The sequence below is a fragment of the Polistes dominula genome, unplaced genomic scaffold, assembly GCF_049000335.1.
Source record: "Polistes dominula isolate Pdom_NZ unplaced genomic scaffold, Pdom_raw_medaka contig_482, whole genome shotgun sequence".
In the NCBI taxonomy this organism is placed as follows: domain Eukaryota; kingdom Metazoa; phylum Arthropoda; class Insecta; order Hymenoptera; family Vespidae; genus Polistes; species Polistes dominula.
In genome coordinates, this window is record NW_028301016.1 from 1,480,485 (window position 1) to 1,506,206 (window position 25,722).

The 25,722-nt window shown below is 33.3% G+C and overlaps 1 protein-coding gene across 7 annotated transcripts in view; it reads left to right on the plus strand.

The window, feature by feature from the left end:
• Positions 1–25,722, plus strand: part of LOC107064449 (neurotrimin) — a 220,798-nt gene that overhangs the window by 89,543 nt on the left and 105,533 nt on the right. Inside the window, exon 1 of one of the 7 annotated variants that reach the window (XM_015317142.2) lies at positions 24,660–24,948. The exons of the other annotated variants lie outside the window; for them this stretch is intronic. Within the exon in view, the coding sequence (XP_015172628.1) occupies positions 24,843–24,948 (106 nt within the window). The 5' untranslated portion in view covers positions 24,660–24,842. Of the gene's footprint in view, positions 1–24,659; positions 24,949–25,722 lie in introns of those variants that run through there. 7 annotated transcript variants of the gene reach the window in all.

Here is a 25,722-nt window from a genome sequence, read left to right on the forward strand (position 1 = left end):
CGGGACCCTTTGAAGAATTTCAGATTCCTATGTAAACATATGCGATACCATAAAAAGGGTAACATTCTAATGTTCTAGATTAAGTTTCTTTATGCATAGTTCCCACTACCGAAAACCATAGGCTGTATCCGTCGGTGGACTATGGGTTGGATCCTTATGCTATTGGTCAATAAGATTCGTAAGCTCCTTCCCTCTCAAAAGGGGTGTAGGTCATTTCTGATATAAAAGACATGGAAAGAAATAAGAAGGAAGCAGTCTCAGTCGTAGAAGTAGAGCAGTAGTCACAGCAGTCATGGTCGTAGCCGTAGTTAGACATCAGTTGTAACAATCGCAGTTGTATCAGTTGTAAGAATACCGTCGCTCATCTAAGTTGTAACCGTAAGATTGTGAAACTAATATTGTACTTTTTCTAATACCTGTTTTAAATAAATCTTATTAGTAGGATTAAACTAGGTGTATGTTTACCTCGCACCTCTCACCCTAAATAAAATTTCCCTACATATATATGTAGTTGGATCTATATATGTAAAAATTCAGTGTCACATTATTTGACTTCCAATGAAGATTAAAACTATGAAGCCGATTTTAATGAAATTTGTTTTATTTTGTATTATTTTTTTTAACTTAGGATATAGGATAGTTTTTAACACGATTATTTTTATTTTATTACTAATTTAAAGATTTATTATTTAAAGGTTATGTAAGTTTTTAGGTACTGTGAGTTTTTAATAGACGGCGCTATATTAAAAGTTTGTTTCCAATGAAGTTCAAAACTAAGAAAAAGATCTTAGTGAAAATTGTTTTATTTTGTGCAATTTATTTCAACTTAACATATAGGATATTTTTTAGCACAATTATTTTTATTTTTTAATGTTAATTTAAGGATTTATTATTTAGGGATTATCTTAGTCTTTAGGTACTGTAAATTTTCAATATACGGCGTTATATTAAAAGTTGGTTTCCAATGAAGTTCAAAACTAAGAAACAAATCTTAATGAAATTTGTTTTATTTTAAGTGATTGTTTTCAAGTTAGAATGTAGGATTTTTTTATCGTGATTATTTTTTAGTTTTTATTTCTAATTTAAGGATTTATTATTTAGAGGTTAGGTAAGTCTATAAGTACTATAAGTCTTCAATAAACTGCTCTGTATTACAAGTAGGTTTCCAATGAAGTTCAAAACTAAGAAAAAATTTTAATGAAATTTGTTTTATTTTGTATTATTTTTTTTAAACTGGGATACAGAATATTATTTGTCGCTATTATTTTTATTCTTTATTTTTAATTTAAAAATGTAATTATTTAAAGGTTATCTAGGTCTTAAAGTACTGTAGATTTTCAATAGGCGGCGTTGTATTTCAGGTTGGTTTCCAATTATGGAGGGTAGAGGTAAGGAGTAACATATCTTATGGGAGAAAATGTGAAAAAGTATCCAGCGTATGCTATAAATAATAGTTCAAAGACCTTCCTGAATGGTTCTGGTGTAGACAAAAAGTATAGTATGAATGTAGAAATTGTAAACGAATTGAAGTATGCAGAGTTAAAAAATTTAATATTATTGGCGATTAAAGTAGTTAATTATTGAAAATTTCAACTATTTGCGTAGTACAAAATAATGTAGTAAATATAACCTTAAAGAATTATGAAGAGAAAACGTGTAGCTAGAGTGTTTTTATTTCGTGAACTGTGAATAGTACGTTTATTGATTTTTGTCATTTAATTTTATGAAGAAGTATGTGAATAACAAAACAGTTATTGGTCAAATTTGTATTGTGAAATTTGTGTTCCTTGTTTATTTCTCAATCCTACTCTAATAATATTCGGCGCTACCTTTAAAATATCCCCTGAAGCTACTGTGGCGCCACACTAATTGAATGCATTTCGACGGACACTTTTCATATACACAGATGACACTCCTTACCTCTACCCTCCATATTTCCAATGAAGTTCAAAACTAAGAAACAAAACTTAACGAAAGTTATTTTATTTTGAGTTATTATTTCAACTCAATATATAAAATATTTGTTATCTCGATTATATTTTAGTTTTTATTTTTAATTTAAGGATTTATTATATTATATTTAGAGGTTATCTTGGTCTCTAGGTACTTTAAGTTTTTAATAGACGGCATTGTATTAGAATACATTTATTTCACTATGACATAACTAACCTTACTTTTTATATTTTTTCGTGTATAATTATTTTATGTATTCCATTCTAATTGTGGTATTATTTTGTGTGTTGTTATAGCCTACTAAATAGTTTAGAATTATATTAAATCAACATTTTATAACGGAATATCCTAGTATTTTTATATATAATACTAGTATTTTTATATATAATATATGTATGTAGTTATGTCGTAGATATATCGATTTCTCTCTCTCTCTCTCTCTCTCTCTCTCTCTCTCTCTCTCTTTTTTATGTGTGTTATGTGTCCTCGGATAAAATTTGTGACCCACTTTCTTTTTTTTCCGAAAATTGAATATAAATGAAACATAACTTATATCCCCTGCATAAATGTAGATACACATGTTTCTTTTGGAAAATGCTAAATAATTTTAAATATTTATCAAAGAAAAGAAACCCAAAATAAGAATATATAAAAAAAGAAAAATACAAGTAACGATTTCTAAAGTTGTAAAGGGTGGGGGGAGGGAGCACTTCTATAGCAATCGTTGCACTCTGTTCACATCCCGTAATCGTTCTTTCAAGAGAAAGTATTTATACGGTTGATCGTCCATTCGTGGTTGAAATCGTTTTCTCTCTCTTCCAACAATTTCCCCCACCAACAACCAACTCCTCCTCTCCTGTCCGCCTACCTGCCCTATCCCATTTACCCAACATCGTATTTCTCCAGACTTTAAATTCCCTTCGCGAATTAGCATTCGAAGCATTTCGAACGACCATCGTCTATCCTGCGAAAGGTCGACGGTATGAGAATTGTAAGAGATACATAAGAACAAGAAAACATAGACGATAGTTTTAAAACGAATGTTAGATAGTTTTTAAACTCCTGGGAAAAAACTTTGAAAAAGATCGAAATAGAAATAAAAGAAGAAGAAGAAGAAGAAGAAGTATAGTAGTTATATATTTATAAATATATATAATATATGTATATAATAAATCATTCGAATATCAAGAAATATCAACAAGTAAAAGATAAACGAAACTTGATATCTCAAAAACACAAATATTGTACCAACGTGAACTCAATGTATTATTTAAAAGACAGAAGACACAAATGCAATACATATCTTCTACTCGGTGTAATTTATTTGACACCTTTATCTTATGTTAGAGAATATTATCGCCACTTCGTAGAATATCTTTGAAGCAACAAAACTACGTTTGCGTGCAAGCGAATTCCGCGACGATCCTTATCTTCTCATCCCTTTTCTATCTCTCTCAGTCTTTCTCTATCTCTCATTTTCTCTTTCTCTCTCTCTTTCTCTCTCTCTCTTTCTCTCTCTCTCTCTCTCTCCCTCTCTCTCTTTCTGTTCTGATTTTTTCAACATTTGCATATCCAACCTTTGACTCATCCTTACCATTCCAACTTTTTTGTAATGCAAATTCTTCGAGTCAAATCCGACTCCACACCCCCTTCAGACACCTTCCATCTCTGTTTTTTTCCCTCTCTCTTTATTTCTCTTTTTCTATCTTTCTTTCTCTTCTACTAGTCTTTCCCTTACGCGAGAGCAAGGGGACGACGTTGTCGGGTGGTCTTAACGTACCATCGGCTCGATATCAAGCAACGTTTCAGAGAAAACTCGTTCTTGAGGATTTCATTTACGAGCCGAGAGCATCCCTTAGCCAAGCATTCGCCACACAATTTCTCTATTCTGCTTGGATTTCAAGTTAGATATCACACTTGGACAGTGTATCCAATCGTCGATTCCAAACGTTCCCTTTTACCGTATCTTTTCTTTTTTCTTTTTCTTCTTCTTCTTCTTTTCTTTCCTCTTATTGTTCCAAGGAGCTACTCTTATCCTATCAACCGATATAGAGAAGACGTTAAGCTTAAGTGGCTCTATGTTTGTATTGGAACATCTCTTCACGATTTATTCATTGTAAATAGAAGAAATATCTTTTTAACCTCTATTTATTGTCCCTTTCTTTTCTTCTTTTTTTCTCCAGTGTAAATATATGCAGAATTTATAGGGTTCATTAGAGTTACTTTAAAGTTGCATTACAAAGACGATATTTTAGTTATAAAATCGTTCTTAATATAAAGACAGTGTAATATTTTTTTTATGATATAGACAAAGTTGTATTAAAATTGCTTTGAAATATTGTAAAAATATTATTCAGTTATAAAATAATTATTAATAAGAATAAATTCAAATTTCTTTCAACTGTTTATTATTTTAATTCTAAATACGTGTTAAAAGATAACGCACACACGTTACAATTTTATAACAAACAAATTTAATTATAATATCATTCTAAAAAAAAAAAAACAATCTTATCTTTCTATTCTTAAATACTTAAACTGTAATTGTATGAATAAAGCATAGGTTATCAAAAGGATAGCAGGGATTTAATTCTATTAACGATCTAACAACATTGTGTAACCACTTACAAGGGAAATTACCAGGTATATACACAGTCTAAGTAGTATAAAGCTATAATTAAGGGAACGCAAATACGAGAACCTGAATGAACGTTACCCTAAACGCTCTTGGCTGATATTCATTCGTCCCTGGTGTGCGTGGTGTTAATTTAACTGGCTATTATTTTTCTCTTTATTCCATTTCTTTTCCTTTCTCTACTCGCAGTAAATCACGATCGGAAGTATAACTAATGGGGGTGCATGTTTTCGGTAAAGCTTTGAAGCTATCGGGATACTTAGCCGCATTGCGGATTTCCCATTTGGAGGTTGGTTACGTAGCTTACGTGAGCCTCTCTTAACGCCTACTCTCCCCCTCCCCTACTCCTTCCTTCCCCCTCTTTATAACCCTTTCTTCTTATATATATATATAATATATAATCGCATATGTAGAGATGTAGCACGTGGAAATAGCTAATCTGGCTTCGTTGCGAACACACGCATTTACGGTGAGGAGTGGTGGGGTATGGTGTTACGTGCAACACGTAAAATCTCCTTATCTCTCGCCAACTGTGTGCCACTCTCTCTCTCTCTCTCTCATTCCTCTTCACCCAACACGCCTCTCACTTTCTATCTCTCACTCTGTCTCTCTGTCTGCTCCGCGGTGAGAAATGATTAACGATATCATAATTGCTCAGTATTATCCCTAATATATTACATGTATATACAGAAAGTGTGTGTATGTGTGTGTCTGCATTTGGATGGGTGGTAAACTCGGTTGGAAAATAATCCTACGTGTAAAAATAAATCGAAAAAAAAAAAGAAAACAAAATCAGAAGTAATATTTTTTCATTAGAGACCTAATTTTCCAGAAAAAAATTCTATTCAGTACGTTGAACTATCTTTTTCGCGTTCGTCGTTTTGTTTACGTTTTATAACGGGGAGCGGATTTAGAGGAAAACAACAGGCGCTGAAATCCGAAGGGCATTCGCGCGTTTTTTATTTTGATGCTTCGACAAATTTTGGTATTTTTACTGAATTCTTTTTTTGCCAATCGTTATAAAAATATCTAACGAGAAATTTTAAAATTGAAAATAAAAAAATAAAGCTTTCCCTACCATCTGAATAAATAATTAATCAAAAATGATCAGAAGGGTATCAATTCACTCATTAACATGAGATCTATAAACTTTTGTGTTCTGTCCTACTAATTCTTACCTGTAGAACCTTTTTATTTTCACCTGTCTTCAAACACACCTTCTTATTAGTAACCTTTATTGTATTGAATGTTAATAAAAAAATAGTGGGAGAATGATGATCGTGTTTATTAATAATCATCTAGGTGAGATTTGGGATAATCAAAAGCAATTAAAAAAAACTTAGCAAAAGCATAAGATAAGGGCGTAGCTTGTAAAAAAGAAGTACACGTTAAAAAGGGTATGATGATAACGCTTTGGAAAACTCTTTTTAACACGACGTAGGACGCAAGTAGTACGCGCAATGTAATTTACTTTAGCACGACAGCGTAAATTTCAGGACGATGAGTATGTACGAGCGCCGTTTAACTCGTTTCCATGGGGCAAAGTTTTCCGTTAACACGCTCGTGCAAACGGCTTCGTCGACTTTCATCCTCTCCTCCACCTTCTTTCCAACCCCTTCTCCTTCTCCTCAGGCCGCCCTACCCCCTACTCCGTTCGAGTCGAGTCGACGCTAGCTAACGCGACTCGCTTGGAATTCACCCACGGTGGTGGATGAAAAAAAAACAAAAAAAAAAAGAAAAAGGGCTTGCGCGCGTTCGTTCAGTGCCTCTTTTCCTTGATTTTATCGGCCGACGTTTTATCGTCGTTGAAAAATGTAAAAAAAAAAAAAGAAACAGAAAGAAAGAGAAAGAAGGGAGAGACTATGAAATGTCTTCATTGAAACTACGTCAAATAATTGAAATGCGTTAATTATTGGTTCAAACGATGAACTCAATGATGCTGACGAGGATAAAAAGAAAGGGTACGTTGTATAAACCCGTTAAACTTCCTACCTTTCCACCCATTTCTTTTTTTCTTCTCTTCGCAAAAGGGGATGGAAAGTAATTATGCTTCTGGGATTGATAACGACCAAGAAGATTAATAATAACGGTTGGGAGTAAGGGTAAACTTTGATTCGTGAATGTACACTAGGCGGTATTAATCGACTTTCTTAATCCATGATAAAAAAAGATAGAAGAAATAAAAGCAGAAGAAAAAAATGAAACTTTATCCAACGATAATACAAATAAGACGAACGATAGAAGTAAAAGTGAGTCGTAGTCATTGTCCTTGTCGTTGAAGAAAATTAGAATAATAAAAACGACAGATAAAGAGAGAAGATGGGAACGTTAAGATAAGAGTGCGAGGGAGGGGGGGGGTGAAGGCAGATGAAACAAAACAACAACAAAAAAACGATTTTGATCGGAGTTATTTTTACAGGAAGTGTCTACATACTTATATGTATTTGGGTATATATATATGTATCTAGGATATTCTCGAGTTTGGAAGAACGCGCGAGCGCAACTCGATGAATTTTTTCAGCTTGCAACAGTCGTAACGGTTTAGTTATATGAGAGTACACGCTCATGGGGCATTAACTTCAAAAAGGTCATTCGCGAGCGCTAAACAAGCACTAAAAAAGTCCGGGCTCGTTCGTTCGTTCGGCGCGTCGGCGTGTACCAAGTAGAGAAATGCGAGGAATTTTGCAGTGAAACTTTTTCCGCATACGACGTGTGTGTACGAGTGAGAGAGAGTGAACGACACAACCAACCAACGACGGGTGTATATAACGCGCATACGTGACGTATAACGTATATAGGTATATAGATAAACATATATATATATAGAGCCAGCTAAAGAGAAACAGAAAGAGAAAGAGAAAGAGAGAAAGATGGATAGCGGAATAGAGAGATGGAGAGGGAACATTGAAGAGGGAGAGGGAGTGAATGCGCGCGCGGATTGCATTTTGTCGTATGCCCGCGAAATCGTCCAGCTTTAAAGCTCTCTCGGTGGAAATTTGAGGTTGTGACGCTCGAAAATATGGTCGACGATTCGAATACAAGCACGAAATATAATACTCGGGGCTCCTGACAATTCAACGAAATTCAACGGTGCTCTTCCTATCGCACGTTTACTACGCGCTTTTTGCGTTCAACTTTTTGCCCCATAACTTTTAACGTTCTTACATCCTTTTCCTTTCCCTCTTCCCCCATTTCCCTCTTTCTCATGCATTTCTAGCAGTCATTTGATATTTTTTTTTTCTATTCTTTGTATCTCTTTATTGTACTCTTTCTTCGTTTATTTCTTTTTTTCTTTTATTTTTTGTTTAATTTTTATTTTTTAATTGTGTTCTTTTTTAATCTTATTTTTCGTCTTCCAGTTTTATTCATAATGATAACGCGAAAGTGCACATTCGTAGAAGACGTTTTGAATTTAGTCGAATTAAGATGTAATTATTTCACGCTGTGACTATAGTGCGAAGAAGAAAGATAGAAATAGAGAATGTGTAAGAGAGAAAGAGAGAGAGAGAGAGAGATTCTGTAAATTAAACGTCGTCTTGCATGTCTTGACGTAAGAAGTGGAAGAAGAAAAAGAAGAAAAAGAATCCTAGCAGTATCTGAACACACCGTTTACCGAATGTTTAATAGTAAAAAAAGAAAAAAGCACATTAAAGTAAAAAATGGTGATCTAATTTTGTGACGGTAAATGGACTCGCATATAAATATTCTCTTTCTGTACATTTCGTTTCTTTTTTTCTTTTTATTTTTTGTTTCTAAAATAACGTATATTTTATGAGAGTTAGAACTGTAGAAAACAAAAAACAAAAAGTCAGACAGCGGCTCGAATAGAGTTAGTTTCAGGATTTTATTTGTTTCTTTTCCTATTTATTGTACCTTTTATTTTCCATCCTACAGGTAGGAGTAGGATAGGTTTGTATTCAGGTATAAAATTGGGGTAGACGAGAAAACGTATATTTTTTGAGGTAGTTGGAAAATTTTTTGGGAAAAAACCAAAAAGTAAAACAACAACAAAACAAACAGAAGAAAAGAATAAAAGAAATTAAACAAAAGGAAAGAAAGAAGGGAAGAACAAAAAAAGGGGGGAAGAAGAAAAATCCTTGGATCAAGACGCAATGAACAATACCTACCAAGTGCCCTCAATCTCTCAATCGTGAAATTACACGATAGCTAATTGCCTTGGTAACGTACTCTCTCTCTCTCTCTCTCTCTCTCTCTCTCTCTCTTGCGCCCTTATAGTTCTCCCCATTTCTCGATAACTCTCATACACCGTGGACTCTCTCTGTGTTATGATCATCCCAAACGCAATATCTGTCTATCACGAACGTTCAGGCGGTCATGTTAGAATTTGCAAGCCGATATCGCAAACAACACGATGTTCGTCGTTACATCTGTCAGACTAATAGACCCAGCTCAGAGCTTGGCCACGTTATCGTTCGTCGATGTTCACCCTTCTAGCACTTTCCCTCTCCTTCAATCACTATACCGTAATTCCATCTCTCTCTCTCTCTCTCTCTCTTTCTCTTTCTCTTACTGGTAGGAGTAGCAATAACAGGTATCACGTGATTCTCGCAGATCTCGTCTCGCAGACGAGACTTTGCGTCCGTGAAATCCTGAGTGACTCGTTAATCCGAAGTTAGAGATCCAACGTTATCGTCGATAATAGGGTCTCTAGTTCTATCTCTCTCTCTCTCTCTTTCTTTCTTCGACCATTTCTACTTTACTCACGATAACTCTTGCCATCATAATAACCATACATATCATTTCTTTCTCATCATTTTTATATCATATTAGGAATTATTTTTTTTTATGGTAATCAAAAAAAGATATAAAGCAACAAGAAAAACTGTAAGATACAATTTTTATCGAATATAATTATCATAGCCATGCATATAAACCCACACATAATATATATATATATATATATATATATATATATATATATATATCATTACATATATATATCATTATATATATATATATATATATATATATAATGATATATACAGAGTTATTTACCTATGTTTAATTATCGAGCGTAACGAGAGCACCTCTTCTCGAATCGTTCTCCACATATTCCGTTCATTTCTTTTTCCACGTTTCGTGTTCCTAAAACCACATTTTCTCTCTGCTATCCCCTTCCCCTACTTCTACCCCAATCTCTTCTCTACTCTTTCTATTTTTCTCTATTTTCCTGTGTGTGTGTGTGTTTTTTTTCTGCTTTTTGTTTTTTCTACTGATTTTTTTTTCTTTCCTTTTATTTAAGGTCCTAGGCAAAGAAGAACGCTCCGATAGCACCGCAAATGCAGCTAGTTGTCCATCTTCGTGGATAGGAATTTTTTACTTTTACTTTTTTTTTCCTATCCTCCCCTCTATTTCTCCCTTTCCTCTTCAATTTCTCTCTCTCTCTCTCTCTCTCTCTCTCTCTCCTTCTGTACTTCTTCCCTTCTCACCCTTTTAGGTTTTAAACCGTATGTTTCTACGCCATCTTTCTCCCTTTTTTCGTATTTCCCGCGTTTCAATCTCTTTTCGTGTGCAGAACCCGCAGACAGATTTCTGTTCCGGTAGGAGATTTTTACAGCTGGTTTGGCGCTAAATATTTAATGGCCGAAGCGCGTTAGAGAAGCTTAGGTACGACGAACGCTTGGAAATTCGTTGAAAGGATAGATGGGGGAGAAGGAGAGATGGAGATGAGGGTGTATGAATCGAATAAGGGTTGGAAAAAGGGGAAGAAGGAAGAGAGAAAGGCAGAAAGAGTAGAAATCTGGATTATATTCTTTATATTCGAAGTTAAACAAAATAAAAGGAAGAAAGAACAAAAAATAAAAGGAGGAGGAGGAGGTGGAGAATATGTTAAAGTGTTCAAAGAAATATATTACGTTTTGTTCATTTTTAAATCGATACGGCGTTTAACGTTGAAATCCGTTTAAGTTGACGAGAATTTTGCTATAGTTGCTAACGGCAAATTACCTGATCGCGTGTTAAATGATAAAAGAAAAAGAGAGAAATAAAAAGAGGGTTTGGAAAGAAGATGACGAGAAAAGAGAAAGGGAAAAAGATACGACACTTGTAAAAGTAATATCGTTTTTCATCCTCGATCGTCACGAATCGTATACCTTGAATGAAATCACCCAACGTCTATCTCTACCTTGTTTCTCTGTGTAAAAAGAATCAAAAAAACTGTAAAAAAAAAATTTTAATCGCTGACGTATATTTTAAGTTTCTTTACTTTAACAAGACAGACACATCGTGATAGTTAGAAACGAATTGTGAAAAAATTTCTGCCGACTCGTACTATTCATACTAAGAAATAAAACGCTTATTTCATTCTCGTCTTAATCATCTGCTTTGTTACGTCATATTTTATTCAAAAATGTATTTATACTAATCTAATTTCGTACGTATATACGAAAGAATGAGAATTGAAATGATCTGATTTAAGAACATTTACGAAAATAATGTATAACATTTTTTTTAAGATTTTTATTTTTAGATATTCAGTAATCTACAATGATGTAGATTGACAGTTTTATGATTTATTATTAGAACATCTTAATTCTCATTCTTTTATATTATTTTTGGGAATTTTCTGAAAAATTTGTACCCATTTCAGAATAGTCTATATTTACAATTTATTTACCATTCATGAAATATTACACAGAAAAATATATAGAAATGAAATTAGTTAATTACAAATATTAATATATTTTTTATTATATTTTTTTAATTAATAAAATAATATTTAGTAAATATATCAATAATTAATACATATATATTATTATTGTATACTAATATAATTACTATAATACTAGTATATACTAGTATACTAGTACTACATTATAATAGTATACTAGTATAATGGCACTAGTATAATTATTATATATATATAATAATAATAAAATAATAATTAATATAAATTATAAAATAATAACTAAAATAATCAAAACATAAAAATAATAAAACAACAAAATAATAATTACTAAATACATCAATAAATAATTATTGATATAATATTATTTTATATATAAATTAAGAATATTGTATAATTTTATTGAAATATCTATTTAATATTTATCTATTTATTAATTAAATATGAATATTATTTTCAACTGAATGCAAAGCATGTTTTTAAATATGCAAAGCTCACTTTAGGAGCAGATAATATAAACAAAAGATGGATAAAACCAATAGAAAATTCAGATAAAATTAAAAAATCCTAAAATAAGTATAACTTTGGATCAAAGTCAAAATAAGACAATTATTGTATAAACTTCTTTAATTATTTGTGTTTCCTGTTCACTGTTATAATCCATCCTATATAATATGAAACATCCTGTATATTTTAATACATAATAAACGTTATATTCACACATACAATTATATATATGTATATGTATGTGTATATCGGAGAATAATTTGCGATAACGCGATTTAATAGCCTGAAGGCGCAATCCGTAAACTCAAACAAGCGTGGTCTCGTCAAACCGAGATGGAAAACATAGAGACGTTCGAGTTAGAGGTGCTTGTGTTGACACTCAAACAGAACTTAATTTCTCCTGAATGAAGTTTCACCGTCTTATCTCTAACGTAAGTAGGAAACATAGTCATTGCTAAAGTTTTCTATATATATTTCAAATAAATCTTAACAATCATCATTATTATATTGGCAGAAAATGAACAGAATTGATTATGCACAATATATGATCGATACTAAAATAATTATTTGTCTGTTATACAAGAAAATATCTCGTTTATTATTCTATTACGTGATAGTTTTCGTTTATCTATATATATAATACAATATAAGCGGATGTGCCACGATATTCACGTGAAATGTTTTAAAAGATAAATTGTTTGTTTAATCTCGAATCGATTGCATGTTAATGGCGAACATTTTCGATAAATTGACACTGGCAGGATGAGATTAACATTAAATACGTTGGTCGCAGTAATTGACACGTAAACCAAAATTTGTTGTTACGGGGGTCTCCTTCTATAAACATTAATAAAGTATTTCATTTTATTGTATTATATATCTCCCCATCTAAACGTGAATTTAAAAAACAAGAAAATAAAACAAATTTCGTAAATGATCATTTCATATTTTTATGTTAGAATTATCATCAAAAGTATCCTAAATATTTGAAAATGTAATCGAGATATATTTGAAGATATCTTTAAGGATAGGACGTAATCGCAGGTAAGAGGAGACGAAAAGGGATGGGTGGTTTTGTTGGCATCTTTGTTATGGGGACTAACCGAGTGGCAATGCCCACAAGACGATTATAAACTAGAGCAATTAATTATAAGTGGTCGTACAGTATAACGACTTCATGCTAGAAATTCCGGTGTGCAACGCCAGTGCATGCCACGAATATTTGGTTTACCATGAAACGCTTCAAGACCGGCCGCGCCTTCGTCTTCCGGCATGCGGTGAAACTGCAGTTCTCTCCATTCTCTACTTTCCTTCGTTTATCTCCTTGATTCCCCTTTCCTCTTATCTTCTCTCACTCTCTCTTTCTTCTCGTTTTTCTATCCCTCTCTCTCTCTTCATGGCAGCTACCCATTACACTTACCCACGCTCCATTTATCAATTACAAGTTGCGCGCGTTGGAGAATAAATGTTGAAAAATCCCATTATCAATGGGTATTCCTGAACTTTTATTTTTCTACTTTTCTCTTTTTCTTTCTCTCTCTCTCTCTTTCTCTTTTTATTTTTCGTTTTGCTCGTACCAACTTTTCATCTTTCTTTCTCTCTTTAAGCTCGTATATACTTCTACCAACGGTCTATTCATTTTACATCCATTTAAAAGGGTTGAATCCTTTTTTCTTATCCACGTATCGTAGAGAAACGGGTTACGAGGAATTATTTTCTCGCTTGAGGATAAACGGGGTGGGTTACTCTCTTGTGACGTTTCAAAGCAACCGGACTGCTCGATTTTACATAATCGTTAAGAGATAACTATAATGTCTATTCGATGTTAACTTGGCGAGTAATGCATTTCATTTCGAACAGGGACGCAAAAGCTTCAATACAGTGCTTTTTTATAAATTTAATTAGATTTTGGTTATTTTCATCATCTTCCCTTTTTACCACCCGTTTATCCCAATCCTATTTCACCTGTTCCGAGTTTAAGCTTCGTAATTTTTATCTTTGAAAAGGTCTTTTACCTTTTAAACGATAGACGTATTGAGATATAAATGAATTTTCAATTGCGTGCTTATTCTCTCTCTCTCGATTTTTCTTTTTTATTTTCTTGCAAATAAAAATACGCGTTGTGGTGAAACTTCAATTGTTTCATTCTCATTTCTATTATTATTATTATTATTGAAATGTTCCATATTGTTAATAATAATACTGTTAATTTTAGGACTGACAGAAATAACCTAATCAATATTAATAATAAAATTTTAAAATTAAACTACCATTGAACAATATGACATAATAACAATACATGACACTACAGTAGTAAGACAAGACTATTAGACACTAGTCTAGATTGATTACTGTATAATTACATGTTTAACCATTTAACTGAGTTTGACAAGTATATTCGTCAAGAAGAAGTAGCAGGATTTTGTGTTATGACTAGTATACTCGTCATGCGTAAAAAGTAAAGACCATTTGCTATTTAAATTGTAATTTTTATGAAAAACGAAACATATTTTCAAATTTTAAGATAAGTAAAAAAGAGTTTTCAGATTTGATTTTTTCAGATTTTTTTTACTATTTCTTTTTATGCTTAGTTCATTTTATTCTGAAAATGAGCAATTTTAACCTCAATTTTCACGACACACTGCGGGGCGCACTTTCAAAATGAAGCGTAACAGTTAACTAGTTTTATGACGTTAGAAACAAATTTTCCGATTAATCACGGTTTAATAGTGCTACGTCTAGTTTATATATTAAAATTAAATAATTTATTTATTAGTAAATACATAGAAGACTCAGAGCATTGATGATCGAGATATAAATAAAAAAAAAATATATTTATTATATATCTAGCGTTTCGAGGGACTATGTATTGTATTTTTGAGGTTATGTAGTTTTGTATTTTATATTACAGTTGCTAAAGAAGTCCTAATAAATGGACGTAATGTCAAGAAATAGGATCAAAACAAATATGTTCTGATTATTTATACAACATTATTGTATATATATGTACAAATTCATTGTCTATAAAAAATTAGTTAATAAATAACAATTTCACAAGATTCTATTTCAAATTGATCTGCGTACGAATACTTTCCACACCTACTATATTTTATTTTATGAACGCAAAAAACAATTAATTGGATAATTATTATTATTATTATACTCCAGCCGAGTATTATCATCATTCTATACTCTTATAGTAAAAATCCACGATTTTATTACCATTAGTTTTTCTTTATTGGATAGAGGGAGAGGGAGAGGGAGAGAGAGAGAGAGATTTAGAGATTTATAAAGAAAATAGTATGTGGAATTCGCTTACGGAACGATCGATGAGTAAGGCTACGGATCGTAAATGTAATAACGATAAAATGTCATTTTAGTAGGAGCTAGCTAGGGGAACGATCTCCACTTCCCCCACCTCCACCTCCACCTCTACCTCCTCCTCCTGCTTCTTCTTTACCTCCTCGTGCTCCTCCCATGAAGGAAATAACGTATGTTCGGCTTTCCTAATCGGATGTTCGACTGGCTTTTCCGGGATAATAGCTCGAGCAGGTAGGATTAGGCTAGGACAGAGACCGTTCCTGGTCGGATAGCTTTCCTATCGGTTCGATAATTCTGTTCGATGACCCGAACGAACTGCCAGTGTTGCTATCGAGAGGTTTTTTTTAACGTATTCGACTTTTCGTCCCTTTCGATCGATCGGATTTCACGATAACGTACTTCTGGATGATCACTTTACTTCCCTTTTTTTTTTTATTTTATTCTTTCTTTCTAGTAATATTAAATATTGAAAATATTTTTGTAAATAAATTAGAGAGCAGAGATGCGATTGGTTGGTGGTTATCATGAAATTACTCGAATCGAACAGTCACTTGTCAGAATTTCATATTTGGAAAATGATTATTTTAGTTTACGGAATGTTCAGAAGGTATTCTAAATTTACATAATAAAAAAAAAAAGAATAAATGTCAAAACTTATCGTAAATTTTACAAGTTTTAAGTTAATTATATCAAAATACCATGCCTGAGAAGGATTTTTGAATTTTTATTTTCTTTTTTTGTTGTTCATGGTATCAATTATTTTTTATCGATTCTGTAAAGTACCACGTTTCTATACAGATATATATATCTATGTATATCTCTTCCGTATAGTTCTCCATAACGATCAAGATTATTTTCAACTGTCCTCGAAATATTAAAGTAATATCCGTTGAACAATAATGACGAAAATCCTTCGGGTCAAGTATCTGTTTTATTAGCTATACGAATTCACCAGATACAAATGAAAAGCACGTGGTACTTCTCATCGTTGGATTTAATTGCTACTTCCTGGTAACGGTTTTGCTTTATCAGCTTTACCGTGATATTCTCTAGTCTTTCGATATAATCGCTACCAAATCTTTCCTTTTAATGCAATTGCAAATAAGGATTTAATGTTCCTGTCCACTATCTTTCCTTCTGGGAATAATAATCATCACATTGACATTCCACAACAAAAGAAAATTTTGAAACGATCAATAGAATGTACAAATTTTTTAAAAATATTTTTAAAATTATAATTTAAACTCCAATGTTAATGGTTTTTCATAATTAAATGAAAAATACAATTAGCGCGATTTTATTTGTGTTTGATTTAATTTAACTGTCCATTAGTTTGTACGAATAACGAGAATGAAAAATTTTCGTAACAAAAAGAACTTTTTAAACGACTGCTCGAATATAAAACTTTGTAATAATTTATTCGAGTCAAAATTTTTCTACATGGGTAGAAAATATTTAAAAAAAAATCTACAGACTGATGAATAAATAAATAAAAAAAAAAAGAACAATTACGATTAATTTTACTTCGTTCTACTAAATTGTGAGGAGAATAACGAGTAACAAAAATTTGTAATAGTAGAAACTTTTAAAATGATTGCAATTTTTTTATATCTAACGGAACGTTTCAAAATGTACAAATTTTCTGCTACTACAGAAAAGATAAAGGTGAATAAAATTAATAGAAAAAAAGAAACAACGTAGAATTACAATTAGTTAAACTTGATTCATGTTTGTTTGACAATACTTGACGCCTTTTCTAAATACAGGAAAATAATTGACGACAACGTCTAGTCTGTTTCCTTTTGCTTATCACGAGGATTCGTCGCATGTTATTTACTCGATGTTCCCACCGTTGAAAGGCAATTTATCTTGAGCTTCGGACAAACGTCAAAGGGCACCAGGTAGAATAATAGTACGGCAGTCCTAGCATCGCGGTTAGACAATGATGTCTCGATGCTATCGAACGAGCAGTGCTCTCTTCGAACTCACACATACTAACTCATATACTCATATATGTAATAAACCTTCCCACCTACCGACACGTATACAAACACGTATATATATAAGTATATGCATATGTGAAAGATACGATACGCGCACACATGAACGGTTTCACGCTGTGTCCGCCTAATTACTCGTCCTTATGCGACTCGTTTGTCAAAGGTTCGCAAACACGTTCACTTCTGCAGAACCATTCCCTTTCCATAGGACATTAATTGAAGGGCTGCATGCGGTACAGTACTTCGACACCCCCGATTCGCCATAAACTAGAGTGAGAAAGAGAAAGATAGAGAGAGAGAGAGAGAGGGAGGATGAGAGAGAAAGGCTAACTATAAGTTTTCGATCGATGCTATCGGTTGGAAAATGATCGTCCATGAAACTTTGTCCTGTTTAAAGAAAAATTCGACGACATTTCTTTTTTTCTCTTTTATTTTCCTAATATCTCATACCCTTATTAGCTAGCACAACATTCTTTTGATAAAGTTTTTTGTACCCTCCTACCCCACCCCTCCTTTTAAAGTTCATTCTAGTCCTCCGGCTAAGTTTCTTCATCGATCTTCCGAACACCTTGGTCTGTTTACCAAGGCGTCAATGTCGAACATGACTAGGCACGTTTATCCTAATCGATATCAAACCAAATAGATTTAACCAAAAGTATAATTGAGACTATCAAGCTTTTTCTTATAACAAATACGTTAACTTAAAACTTCTATTCTTTCGATATTATCTTTATAAGAGGTTTGACTTTTCTATGTTATTAGAATATTCTTTAAAAAGTATATTTATAAAGATACTTTGTGATTATGTAGGATATGTTAAAAAGTGGTTGACAAAGTTTCTAAAGTTTTCCCCCATTTTTGTTCAAGGAACACACTCGTAGTTGTATAGTCGTCGTTCTTACATAGAAGAAGACACGTTTAGGTTCGCGTAACGTTGTCGTGGTAGTTGTCGTTCGTAGAACTGCAAGAATAAAGCAGCTTCAGGTTCTTTTGACGGCTTCAACTTATTTCCAAGCAGTCTTCTGCTGCTGCTCCAGGCGGATTACTCTTCGCCTTTCCATCCCTTTAAACTCACCACCCATCCTCTCCCCTCAGTCCAACCATCCCCAACCCACTCAAACCCCTCATCCCCTTCCGTGCTAGCTTCTGCCAGACTCGTCTTCCTCAGCTCGTCGTTTACATCTTCGTCCTAGTCCCCTCACTCCTCAACCCCCCACCAACCCCCACCACCCGGTTTTGCTATAGTTGACGATGTCTCTTAACGCTTTCGGCTAAAATCGAATTACTCGCTTTGCGCTCGCATCTTAGCGAGGAACAGGAAATGAACTTCCAGTCGGTCCCTTGAGTGAAAATTTTGCATGCGCCTCGCGATATCTCGGCCATCTTTCTACTACTACTCAATGTAGGACTAGACCGAAGATTTTCTCTGTCGTAGACTTTCCTCTCGATGCAAATCTAGAATCTCCAGGATTAAAATACCTTTTCCATCTAGTTTTATATTTCCTTTTTATTTTTTTTATTCGCTTTATACGTTTGAGATATCCATATATCTATATATATGTATATGTATGCATGATATATTACTTTTTAGATATGTTTGTACACCCACACACACACACACAAATAAAGATATTTTTCTCTTTTTGTACAAGTAACTTCCAGAAATATTTTTTTACAGATGAAGGGTGGATAACTTTACCAACGGAAGTTATCAATATTCTCTGTTTTATTCATAAGTTTGATAATATTGATCATGGTGTGAAAATAAGTTGATGAAACGAGTAAAAAAAGAAAAAAGAAAGAACGTGTGAAACGTTTGCGAACAACGAAGGTTGGGAAAAGTACAGGTGAATTTGTTTCTTCAAGATGCGAAAATATCGATCCACTTACACTTAACACACGAAGAAAATATTATCGCTTTACTGGTAACGAAATGAACCGAGGTAATTAGTACGGGAACATTTTATAACGTCGAACGACGTTTAGTAAAATAAATTTTGTGTGAAAGGAAGAAAGATTGTCGTTGGTTGTCATTAAGAACAAAATAACGGGAAGTATATTTTAAAATTATCATCTTCTTACAAAAATTACATATGTAATGTAATCATCATACAGTCTTTTTACTTTTGCGTAGTTGATTTTCTTTCTATATATTTACACTTTTTTTCTTTTTTCTTTTTCTGTTAAAAATAAAAACGAGTATTACAGTACACGGCATATTTCTCTCCATTCGCAAGCCTCCTTTACGATATCCGTGCCTAAGATAACGTTTTACAAAAGTAGGACATCTTTTTTCTCCTTTTATGCTAGACATTATCTCGAGTTTCTATGGGTAGCATTGAGACGACGCCCTGAATAGTCTGAATTCCGTATTCGCGATCGACGAAAAATTTCAACTACCTAGTCCCCTAGCTTTTCTCCCTAGGCCAAAGAGAATGCTATGATAGTAGTGCAAAGGAGATAGATAATGCAGGAACAGAGAAATAAACAAAAAGAAAAACAGAGGAAATAGGAAAAAAGACAAGAATAGAAAGAAGATACTATTGGATGCAGAGAGGTTAGGTCGATCGAATTGGTATTCTATTGGACGCAAAGAAACGTAAGGACGATAGCGTTGCGTTTTCGTGCGTGCGTAAAAGTAACGCAAAGTGTTCCGATTTAAAAGCCCCATTTTTGTTTTATTTTGTGGCCAAGATCGGAGAGAATGGAAGGTCGATCGGGAAAACGTGTTCGAATCGTAGAAACGGAATGACGAAGTTGCAAGGGTGAGTTAATTGGATGAGTAATTTCATTCCGTGAACTGGGTAACAAACAAGTACGCTTGTACCGAACGATATCTCATAGGTATCGCTCATTTGACCATTTTCATCTCCATTTCTCTGTATATTTCTCATTCCATCGTAATAAGTGATATTATAGAAGCGTGATATCGGATTATTCTCGTGGTCATTTGACGAGTCTAAATGAACACGACGTTATAATCGGATGTAATTTAACAGAAACTATATACGCTTGTACCACCATTTTAAGAAGTCATAAAGCCACAAATAAGTAATCTAAGTATAGTATGAAATAAGCTTCTTCATTCTGTACTCCCTATATCTTATTTGCGAGATGTTTACGAGAACGTAGAAGAGGATTCGAGTTTACTCTTAAAGTCATCGTTCGAATAACACACTATATATATATATGCATATGTGTATGTGTATATGTAATATACCTTAGCAATGTCTATTGCTAGTAAGAGATCCATGTTATAGGTCGAGTTTACGACTCGTACCACTCGTCTGCACGATACCGAAAGCTTTGCAACCTTCCTTTCAACCTATTTTTGGATATCTTTCGATCTTTATCGAGCTTTCATACCTCTACCCTCCTCTCTTACCACTTTCTTTTTATATTTACATTATTTCTTTTTCGTATCTGACTTTAAACGTTTCATTATGATTAATTTATTATGTAGATAACGACAATCATATTTCTTTTTTTTTTATAGTATCGATTTTGGAAAACTTTGAAATGTATTTTTCATTAGAAATTTTCGATAGTCCATGAGAATTACTCATGGGTAGTGCATACCGTGTGTAATTATCACATGGTGCAAGTAATTACGTTACAATACGATAATCAATGAAGTAGGTCAACGGTTAAAGGTATCGACTGATCGATCAGCAGTTTCAACTCAAAGTACTCCTACTACCGTATACTCGCCGATTCCTCGAATCACGAACCTAATTTAACCATCCGACATGAACTCCTCGATAATGTTTCCGTTTTTATCTCGGCCGGAGTCGTGGAAAAACGGAAAACCATTTCTTTCCCTCGAATAACTGAATCTCGCGGTTTTAAATATCCTTCTTTTTAAAAAAAAAAAAAAAAAAGAAAACACCTCTCTACGTGTGTACTCGCAGGCCTGATGTATTAAAAAAAAAATAATAAAAAATAAAGAGAAAAAAAGACAACTTCACCCTAATGCACACAGCAAACTTCTAACGACGCTATTGAAACTTTGCTTGCAGATACAAGCACAGTTTTACCTTTGGATACCATAGTGTCATCATTATTTTTTACTTCCTTATTTTTTTCTTCCACGTAACACATTTTTTCCCTCTCTCTTGTAGATTATTTTTATATTTTATCTATCTATATTTCTTTTCTTTTTTTTTTTTGTTATTTATTTTATCTTCTTTTTTTTCTTTTACACGTTCAAACGCCGCACACCGAAAAGTTAGGCGCGAGAAAAGGGCTCAACTTTTCGCGCGATATAACTTCCCCAAACTGGATAATTATTTCTCGCTCTGGTTCGTTTTTAAATGTCGTCGCTTTGTCAGCTTGTTCATTTCCGCGGACAGTTTTCCACGATTTGCAATTTCATTTCAATATTCGTCGTTGTTTTTTTTTTTCTTTTTATTTCTTCTTCTACTATTATCTTCTTCTTCTTCTTCTTCTTCTTCGTCTTTTTAAGGACAATTTCAATTTGTACCTTATTTCGTTCGTTACCCGTTACGTACATTTCACAGAGAGTTCGAACTAGAAGGAAGTTTAATATGATGCCAAGGATACGCGCGAGGAACTTCTATGCTTAAAGTTTAGCTACGTCTGACTACATTCGCGCACTTACTACTACCTTACTTCTCTCTCTCTCTCTCTCACTCTCATACTCTCTCTTGATTCTCTTTTCTTCCCCTACTTATCCGATCATAGTCGACTAAAGTATCTTAGAAACGTAGAAATCATTATTAATTCATGGACCGAAAATGTACCTCTCTTCTCATGTTCCAACTAACTTCATTAAAATAATCATTGGAACATTTGAAAACTACAAAATTATAAGAGAAATAATCTACCTCTTTTTTTAAAAAAAGAATCATGTGTGCAGATGTTAGAAGTGAAACTTTCAAAAAACAAAATTTCGAGAGAATAAGATTAATGCACAGTATCAAGAGTAAGACAATTGTAGGATTTATTTATTATAATATATATATCAAAGGGTACCGGTATGATCTTGGGGTGGGGGGTAACTAACAGAAACTATCACTTTAAAAATTGTATCAATTTTTACACTTTGTTAACCGGCTATTTTTTTAAGAATTTATCTCATGTCACCGGCTATTACTTTGTAATTAAATTGAAAAATAAAAACAATATAAGTTTTTAAGTTTAATAAATTTTACTTATTATTAAAGTTTAAATATTTCTTCTTCGTATGATAAACAATATAACAATAATACAAAAAAATCTGTTATTATTGTAATATTTATATTTGCTGCGTTTTCTTTTTAAATAGCGTGATGCGAAAGAAAAGCGCATCACGAGTTAATTCGTGACTGGTCAGCATCGTTCGGCCACAGAAACACGAGTTATCTCGGGACCGGTCAACAAAGTGTTAAGATAGAATGCCGAATGCGATAGCCATAGATAAAACAAAAATGGTAGAATGTTTGTCGGTGGAAAAATACCCTGTCCTAACCTAAGTAAATATAATATATTAGATGATAGTCTTTCTGTGAATTTGAGATATCTTTATCATGGGTTAGCACTTACAAGTATTTTTTTTGTTCCAACTAGTACCTTTAGGTGTCTTAAAATAAACGGAACAATTTTAGTCGTATTTTTTTGTTTCATCGAATTGTTTCATTGTTTTGTTGTTCACTGAATTGTTTATTAAATCTCAAGGATTCTAACAAAATTTTCTCTTCACAAGTCGTTGTAAAAGAAACACATTATAATTCAATAATATTATTATTATAATTATTAATTAGCATTAAGAACTTGAAAAGTCATTGCAGCAAATATTAAATATCTCGTCAGTGTTGCTGTCCCTGAGCGCGATATCCTCTTCATTCACAGTTTTCGTAGCCTATTTCTTTAAAATCTCTCCTAATATTGGCTTCCCATGTAAGCCTCGGTCTACCCAGTGGTCTTTGTCCGTTCGATCCTTCCCATGCGCGCCACGTGATCTGCCCATCTTTGTAGGCGTGAATTTCAATCATCAATTATGTCCGGTATTTTGTACAGTCGGTGTATTTCTAACGTTATGAAGTTTTCTCTATTCGAGATCAATATTATTATTTATTATAAAAGTATTTAATTTTAAATATTTATTCAACATATTTTTACTGTGAAGCTCCCACTTCTCTTAGCTACGCCTTATTAAGTAAAAGGTGCGAAAAACCTATCATTCTACAAACAAACATTTTATATTGTTATATTAAAATCCAAAAATCAAAAAATAGCAACAACCTTACATCGCAGTTGCGTCGACTCAGCCTTACACTGAGAATATTTGATAATCTATTACCAGTATCATTCAGTGAAAAAGGATCCTTAATTATCCTAATGTTGGAGGTCTTTTTATAGTTTTCATTAAATAGTTTTGCTTGTGAAAAAAATACAAAATCTAGCAGCCAGTCGAAGAACAAACTTATATATTTAAGGTATTTCTTCGATTGACCATTATACAGGTTTAGTATCGATATTATATGAGTCCACCCTTCGTAGTATGCAGTCGCACACAAACACACACACACATATAAAAAGCTTAGTAGCCAGAAATGGGGACTACAAAGTAACGCATAACGGGGAGACCGAGAATAGGAAAAATTGTATAGGTTTATTCTGTCTCATTCTCTCGCATTCTGTCTTCATTTCTCTCCTATATGTTTGTCTCTTTTTCTATTCTTACTAAATATTGCAACTGTTTAGTTGCCGAGCTACATCGCCACTCTTCATTGCCGAATAGCATCGCCGTGCTACATCTTTTTCTGTTTCATTCTCTCACAGGCTCAAGCTTATCTGTTTGTCTCTTTTTTCAAACACTCCCATTCTACAGAAGTTTTCACTTCAAAAAAGGAATAAACTGATTCTCGAATAACACTCAGCATATATTTATTTTCGTATTTTAATGAAAAGTATGATACCTGAATGGTGTTAATGAACAACACTCGTTGATCGCATACAAACATGTGCATTACGTTCAGAAAGGTGAATAGTTTGGATACGATAATATCGTATTTTCACGCGAGCTTCGAAGTTCCACTTTCCCCAGGCTGTTTATAGTCCGGCATAGATAATAATATAGGTGAGAGAGAGAGAGAGAGAGAGAGAGAGAGAGAGAAAGAGAGTGGGAGAGAAAGGAGTATGGGGGGGATGTGTGGGGTGTTCGATCGTTCATCGATTCTCTTGAAACATGCAGGAAGAAGATAATATCGATACGAGAAAACAGAGACGAATAGAATAAAAAAGAGAAAACGAGATAGACAGATAGATAGATAGATAAATAGATAAAAAAGAGATCGATTGGTAGATATAGATAGATATAAAAAAAGGAGAAAAAAGATAGGTTGGAATCGTCCTCGCTACGTGTGTTTCTTTGTATATCCTCTTGGAAACGTGTCTTTCCTACGAGGAAGGCGGATCCTACGATTCGCGATGGCGGAAGGCACGTGAACCTGGATGGGCGCATGCGAACAAACCCTAAAGCTAGTGACGAGAAAAGCATCTCCCCTTCTCTCTCTCTTTCTCTTTCACACACACGTATACACAAACACATACACAGTCTTCTCTTCTCGTTCGTTCAGAACCGTCGTACACACTCTCTCTCTCTCTCTTTCTCTTTCGTTGGTTCGTTCGTTCGTTCGTTCGTTCGTCGTGTTTCACCCCTCTTACCGCCACACTTTGTGAGGCACAGTAACCCCGTCGTGTGCCAGTCCGCACCGAGATTCCGGCGCGAATCGTCCCCTTTTCCTACCGTCGCGGCGTCACGCCAAGTTCTAGATGGATGTCGCTGATCCGCACTATCGTTTCTTCGTTTTACCTTCTTGCGCAGCTATTGCTGCTGCCACTGATACTACTATTACTACTGATTTATACTCCGAACGTCGAAGGTCAGTGATCAACCCTTAAATTTATACAAATTAATTGTTTCGTTTTTTTTTTCTTAATTCATTTCTATATTTTTATTTTGCGTTATTTTGTTTTCTTTTATTTTCTTTTTACGAACCGATTATCATTTTATTTTTTTTTAACAAGTTTTGTCTGAAATTATTTTTACAATTCTGTATTTTTGTTTTGTGAATATTTTTTGTTCTCATTAGATATCGTATAGTTTATTTCAATGTTAATGTTTTGTTTTATACAAGTGGAATTTATATAAAACAAAACTGGATATAATGCAGAGAGAGAGAGAGAGAGAGAGAGAGAGAAGATTGAAAAAAGAGAGTATAAATGTTTGTTAAATAATATTCTTGACATTTTTAATTCGGATATTTTTCTACGAAATATATCACTTAATGTGACTGCGGTTTTTTAATACCCGGTGATTATCTTTCTGTTCTTTATCGCTGTCTACCACATTTCTGTCTATCTTTTTCCATCTCTTTCCATCTTTCCAATTTTCTTTTTTTTTTTCATTTTTTTCGTGTTCTTTTTTTTTATTTCCGAGTAATGAAATTTTCTATCGGGTAAAACTTCGCACCCCTCCGTGATTTACGTGTTGAGCTTAGTGCGTTGCGTAATTTCCGTTCGGATGGATTTTAAAGTGGACTTTATATTCCTTTTTTCTCTCTCTCTCTTTTATGTATATATATATATATATTTTTTTTTTTTTTTTTTATCTTATTCATGTATATTCTTTGATAAAGCTTTTAGTATAAAATAAC